The sequence below is a fragment of the Microtus ochrogaster genome, chromosome 22, assembly GCF_000317375.1.
Source record: "Microtus ochrogaster isolate Prairie Vole_2 chromosome 22, MicOch1.0, whole genome shotgun sequence".
Taxonomy (NCBI): Eukaryota; Metazoa; Chordata; class Mammalia; order Rodentia; family Cricetidae; genus Microtus; species Microtus ochrogaster.
In genome coordinates, this window is record NC_022023.1 from 12114445 (window position 1) to 12121615 (window position 7171).

General features: G+C 45.6%; 1 protein-coding gene across 1 annotated transcript in view; it reads right to left on the minus strand.

Moving 5' to 3' along the window:
* The window catches only part of Btbd1 (BTB domain containing 1), a 35732-nt gene extending 28567 nt beyond the window's left edge, over positions 1–7165 (minus strand). Inside the window, exons 1-2 of the mRNA XM_005357673.3 lie at positions 6726–7165; positions 708–864 (exon numbers count right to left, since the gene is read on the minus strand). Coding sequence (XP_005357730.1) covers positions 708–864; positions 6726–7141 — 573 coding nt within the window. The 5' untranslated portion in view covers positions 7142–7165. The remainder of the gene's footprint in view (positions 1–707; positions 865–6725) is intronic.
* Between the last annotated feature and the right edge of the window lie 6 nt (positions 7166–7171).

The window sequence follows — 7171 nt, forward strand, 5'->3', positions numbered from 1 at the left end:
AGGCTTGGACAGAGACTTCTTATAAGCAACTTTTTGGAGACCTCTGGCAGCTGGGACCCCTTGAGGCTGAGCCCATCTGTGAGGAGCTCCACAGGCCAGGCTCCACTCCCTCCCCTCCACAAATTTCCCTAAGGGCCCTAACTGTCCATTCCCAGACCAGAGGCCAGGCTCTGCTCTTCAGGAAACCCCCCCCAGATCCGACCACCCTGGAAAGCTTCCCCCACCCCACCCCCTGCAAAGAAACCCTATATAAAAATGTGTTCTGCTCAGTTCTCTGCTTTGTCTCCCTAAGCAGAAGCAGCCACTCTCACTGGTCTTTCCTTCCCAATAAATCTCTTGCAAAGTTTGTTGTTTGGTGTGACTTTTTGGTATTCTTTGGCTCCTGACTGCCAGGATACCTTTCCATCCAAGCTATAACACTTACACCAAGAGCTGGGATAAAAGCAAGCACCACCTCACCCAGCTCATGCCCAGTTTTTTTTTTTTCAAATATTTATTTATTATGTATACAATAATATGTCTGCATGTATGTGTGCAGGCCAGAAGAGGGCACCAGACCTCATTACAGATGGTTGTGAGCCACCATGTGGTTGCTGGGAATTGAACTCAGGACCTTTGGAAGGGCAGGCAATGCTCTTAACCACTGAGCCATCTCTCCAGCCCTCATGCCCAGTTTTTAAGCTACTATTTTAGCTCTATTTACTTACCTGAGTAAGTAACATAAAGGCATTATCCGCCCTAAGATGTTTGGTGAGAAAGTCTACACAGTGTGCTTCCAGGGCAGGGACTGCATATTTCTTAGCAGTATAAAGAGTGGTCATAACGGTTTCTGGCCCAATCTGAACTTCATCTGAATACAAAAATCTGAAAAGCAATGGAAAATTTTAAATAGATAATCAGCATTGTTTTAAACAAAGCAATCCCACCAAAATTAAACTTTAACGAGAAAATAAACAAAACCCCTGAAACTTACATCAGGGTAAGAGGAACCTGTACAAACATCGTATTCTTATTCCTGAGAGGTACGAAGTATTTCCGCTTTCAGAGGAGGTTAAGCAGTGCTCAGGAGACCAAACAAATACATGTCCCTTAAGTGAAACTCTGGCTCTTTTTAGCACTCCATAGCTGTGTCCTAGAACAGTAGTTCACTAATGTCTCCCTCATCAAAGATGTCCACCTGAGTAAATCTACAGTTTGCTAAGGTCGCATTTCCAAATTTCTTGATAGCAAAGCCTTCTTATTCTTTAAAAATTTTCATAGTCATTCTGGAATTAGCTCAATGGCCACAAATTAGGGTGCTGCGGCTTTATTTAGGAGAATAAATAATAATCCAGTTGGCCTGTATCCACAGGTTACATATCCATGGACTCAACCAAATCTCTATAATAATACATGTGAGAGGGCTGGAGAGATGGCTCGGCAGTTAAGAGCACCGGCTGCTCTTCCAGAGGTCCTGTGTTCAATTCCCAGAAACCACATGGTGGCTCAAAACCATCTGTAATGAGTTCTGGTTGCCCTCTTCTGTCATGCAAGCAGACCACTGTATACATAATAAATAAATAAATCTTTAAAAAATACATATGAGAGAGGAAAAGATAAAGGAATTGTGTGGTTCTGAGCCAGTGCTATCATTTACTTGCTGTGTGGCTTTAAGCAAATTTATCCCCCTGTGAGCCTCCAAGGAGAAGGAAACAGCAGTACCTACGGGCAATGTTGTGGTGAGGATGACCACGACCTAAAACGCAGACTTCCAGCAGAGCCCGGCACAAGATAATCTGAGTAAATGCTATCTGCTTATTAAATTTGATCTCATTCAAATTTTTTTCCTCTGTATTTTAGGGTATTTCCTTTCCCTCTTTTCTAGTCCTACCCCACCTCCAGACCGGCAATGATATTCAAATTTCTAAAAACTCCTGCATTGTTCCTGATTAATCTTTCTTCTTCCCTCCACAACTTTATGTATTTGTTTTATGGATACAAAAACTTCCACAGGTTTCCAAGATACTTAACAGAAATGTTTAGATTTCTTCTTTTCCCTCAAATTCATGTTTCCTTAAAATGTGTATGTTATGTCTATCTTTGTCATTCACGTTCTGATTTTCTGTGTGTGTCCGGGGTCAACTCTAAATTCATTAGTTAGCAGCTGTTCTGCTACCAGATAAAAATATCTTACAAATGCAAACACTTAAGATGCTCACATTAAACCATGCCTTCCCACACTAATTCTGCTACATAGACCTTTGCTGGGTCACATAATTCCCAGTCACAAGTGTGCAAAGCCAATGTGTCAGTTTGAACCCTACACTTTAAGTATACCTGGCAGCTCCTACTTTTGTCCAAGAAATGACCAGCGAGAAGAGGCGCATGGAAAGGATCTCAGAATCTGAGTCAAATCCTCCACCTGACACCAACCTTAGATGCTATCTGAAATCAATTCATGAAACCTTAAAGATATGCCAAACAATCACCCAGGTGATGCCATCAGCCCACACAGCTCTGAAGATAATGAAATGGCTGTTTAAAACCACCAGGTGTTAAGAGTGGTTTGTTCTAGGGCAACATGTAACCAAAACACCCAAGAGATTAAATGAACTAGTGTACAAATCTGCCCATAGGGGAGAGAAACAGTGATTTAATCAAAAAAGGAAAACCCAAAATTATTACCTGAAGTATAATAATTACTGTCTTCTAGGTAAAGGCTAGAAAGAGGCCTTGGGAGGCAGACATTGAATAAGGAAAATGCTACCAGTAATTAGGTGGGGACACTGAGTAGACAGAGGAAAAGGGAAGGGGATCACATCACAAGGCCCTTTAATACCTGCAAAGTATTAAACTGTATCCAACAGACAAAAGCTCCTAAGTGACTCGAAATCACAGAGACAGGAGCGCTCAAGGGAGGCGCTAACACACACTGTCTAAAGAGAAGTCTGGATAGAGAAACGCAGGGTATGGCCAAGCAAGGAGAAATGTGCTTGCAGAAAACAAGAGCACCAAAACCACAACTTGAAATCAAGGCCACAGGTCTCTTCCCAAGGAGTCCTGAGGGAGAGCACGTGGGTGTTTTGTTTGCCCTCCCAGGGCTATCAATGGCTCACATCTCATCTCACCATCACAGGCTCACTTCCAGGTCACCCTTGGTGCCATCCCTGCAGCTGACCACCCGGAGCAGGAAACGTTTCCACACTCCTTTCCTATGACTGGTCTCAGGATGCTCCAGCTTCCTGTCTCACTTCCCTGACAGCTACCATATATCATGTTTCATCTCCCTTTCCCTACACCTGTGAGCTGCGAGGTCTCCAGGCTCACCCTTCCCGACGCCATCCACTCTTTCTCAAGTTAGTTTCATTTACTGTCATTCATTCTTAACTTTCCCTGCTTCTACCCTCCAAATATAACCAGAATGTGACCACTTCTCACATACCCACTCCCCCCGGGGCAGCTCTCCATCATCTCTTACCAAGGTAGACTGCAGCAAAACCTCTTCCTCTATCACCTTGCTTCCCCTGTTACTCCCCTTCTAATCGCCAGTAACAGCCAGAGGTTTAAGATGTAAATACGATCACAGCACTCCACTGAAAGAAAACCCTCTACAAGTTTTCTCACACCTGAGAGGGAACTCAACAGTCCTTCCTCTGTCCGGCAAAGCCTGCACTCCGCAGATCTTCCTCAGTCCGGCAAAGCCCTGCACTCCGCAGATCTTCCTCAGTCCGGCAAAGCCCTGCACTCCGCAGGTCTTTTTACCACTGTCATCTTTTATCTCCCTAAACCACACGAGTTTACGCTGGGAGTTTCTTTAGCAGGAGAAAGTTAAAATTCTAAAATATGCTTCCCCTCTCCTTAGAAAGCTCTCCTTCTCTTATGGCGTGACCATTTTTCTTCAAAATACTGTCAATTCTTAATATTGTATTCTCCTAGTCTCCCCTTAACTATTCACTTCATGAGTGCAGGGACTTTTCCTTGTCACTGCTGTATTCTACACCAAAAGCTACACAGGGAGACACAGTATTTCTCAAATGAACAAGAACGCCGTTTAGAAGTCAGAGGGCTTTAAGTGAGCAGTTTATTAAAGAGTTTGAAACCCAAGTTCATAAGCCTGTAAGTAATGTTAATTAATTTAGATTGTAAAAGCAATAAAAATAAAGCCAAGTGATGGTGGCGCACAGCTTTAATCCCAGCAATCGGGAGGCAGAGGCAGGTGGATATCTGTGAGTCTGAAGCCAGCCTAGTCTGCAGAGTGAGTTCTAGGACAGCCAGGGCTACACAGAGAGACCTTGTCTCCAAAAACAAAACAAAACAAACAAAACCAAAACCAACAAAACAAAACAAAACCAGCCAAACAAACAAAACACAATAAAAATACATCTCAGCTGACTTTTCCAGTTCAACAAGGTCTACCAGACTCTCTGTCACACAGTATTAAGTATGCTATCAATGTTTCAAAGCTAATTAATACCTAAGTAAAAATTAGTCTAGGCATTCATTTCAGAATAGAAAAATGACCAGAACCTGAATATCTTGAAAATATATATTTTACTAAAACAAAAAATGAGAACTCAAATGGCACTGTATATTTTAAGGGTTCTAAAATTCACTTATTTCCTATGAAAATAGATTAGCACATGCAATGAAAATACAAATTAGAAACAAAAGTATGAAATAGCCCCCTCTATAATTTTATTCTAGCCCTAACAGTTTTAGAGCGATAGTTCTCTAATTTAGCCAGTGTAAATATCACTTAGGAAAAGTACTTACAATGCTTTAAGGTTTCACCTCTAAACATGATACCAAAAGGAAAGAGTATAAACTTAACCTCCCAATTTTGTATTCTTTTTGTTTCCTGGAAATCTGTGTAGGCAGGCACACAGCGGCACACATATGGATGTATGTGTAGGCATGCAGCGGCACACATATGGAGGTGGAGGGCAACTTGCAGGTGCAAGTTCTCTCCTTTCATGTCGGTCACAGGTAGCTAACTCAGGTCTTCATTGTGCTACCTCTCCAGCCCTATCGTTTTAAGAAAGACTTCTAAACTGCATAATTACTCAAGATAATATCTAGTCCTCCTAGTCAACTTCAAAATCCAAAAGACCCAGATGCTAGCCTTCAGGCTGCACAACTAGCCCATAAATCAAAGTGAATTAAATGCTAGAAATAGGAGAACAAAAAAAGAAAAGGGGTGCTATCAGCTTTCCAAACCAACACATCTTACTTGGCATATTGGTTTTCCTTCTGCCCTATCCCCAGGTACACATAACGTTTGTTCTGTTCCTCCCCAGTTGCTACTAGGGTGTAGGAAATTCAAAATGCCATCATAAACACTCCCCACAGTATTACCTGCCTTTTCATGAATGTCACAGCGACTGCATTAGAGTCCGTCAAGTGGCCCTATCAATGCTTGTGGAACTCTTTATTGCCTTGGCTTGGCTTCTCTCCCCATTATTATGAAGAAAGCTACTGAAATTTTTTTCAACGTTTCCTAAGTGTGGAAAAGAAACCTAAGGTGTCCAACTATTTTCCTAAGGCCTTTCATCAACATCCTTGTCAGAAAGTGTTCGTTCCTAGTTATTTTATAAAAGTATTTAATGGGTCAGCACGGGGTGGGGGTGGGGGTTGAAAGTAGGTGGATTCTTATGAGTTCGAAGCCAACTTGGTATACATACTGGGCTCCAAGTCTACAAAATAAAACCCTGTCCCAGAAAATAAAAACCAAAACCTGGAACAAAACAAAACAAAAAAATTGGTGGGGGTTCATGAGAAGAAAAAACTTCACTATCTGAATTTTCACTTCCTCATTTACTAATGAGGTTAAACATTCTTTAGTCGTATTTTCTCTTCTCTATTTATCTTGTCCTTTGCCCATCCATTAATGGGACCTCAACATTTATTTCTAGTGGCTTTCTCGTCCACTCCGTATGCATCTTTGTGACGAAGCTGCGAGCCTCTGTGGCCACTTCTGCTCCACTGACCTGCCTGTGTGCGTCAGAATTACTCAAGACTGCTATCTTAAAAACACACCACTCAGGCGGCCAATCCATCCTAGCAGAATGAAGCCCACATGGTCTTCTGGGAGCTGGCTCAGTTACCAAGTTGCTTTTCTGGGCCTCAGTCCCACTTGTAAAATTGGGGTAAACAACACGCCATACCTCCTTAGCAGGACTGCTGTGATTAAAAACAAATAATAAAAATTAATAACGCCCCCCTTCCACTAGCGGAAACTAATCAGCTATCAATCTCCTACCCTCAGAGCATCGGAAAGCAAACTCTCAACGCCAGTAGCGGGGTTGCGGATACAGTAAATGTCACTTTGTTTGCAGAAACACGAAGCGGGTCCGCTGGTACCTGTTACGGCTATTACTTTGCCGGGTCTTGACGACAAACCGTGCGGAACCTGAAAACAACGAATCCTCCAAGATCCTACCGCTACCCCCGTCCTCCAAACAAAAACAAATCTTGCAAGTGGGCAACCAGGGCAGCCAGCCCCGTCCTCTACTCTGCCCACTTGATCCTGAAGCCCGGCACTGGAATATGACAGCGCCCTTCAACGGCAAAGCGCACACCGGTGGGGCTGGCGACACTGGCCGACCTTCCCGAGCATCCCCGGCCGGGAAGGAACCGAGGGAGGCCGGCGCGCCTGGCCCAAGGTCACCCGGGGAGTCGGCGCAGGCCGAGCGAGTGCCGCCTCCCTCCGGGCCGCCGGCCACCGGCTCCCCGCGCCCGCCGCTCACCTCAGCAGCGCCAGGAAGGCGGCGGGCTCCACGTCCGGCAGCTCGATCTCGGCCGACGTCGTGGCCATGCCGCCGTTGAACATGGCGTCGAAGACCGCGCTGCCGGCCGCTAGGACGAAGCGGTGGGCGGGGATGCGCTGCGGGCCCCCGGCGGCTGCCGCGCCGCGGCCCTTGCCGAGCACGAAACGCACATCGCTCAGCAGTTCCGAGTTGAAGAGGAAGGCGAAGCGCTCCTTCAGCGACGCCTTGGTGGCCTGCCAGTTGTACAGCGGCTCCCGCTGCAGGGGCAGCAGCGGCCCGAGAGCGGACGGCGAGGGCGCGGGAGGTGGCGGCGGCGGCGGAGGGGCCGGAGGACCTAGCTCCGCCTCAGCTCCGGCAGCCGGCTCCCCGGCCGCGGCCGACCCGAGGGAGGCCATCCTCCCGCTGCGCGGCTCTAGCTCACTGAG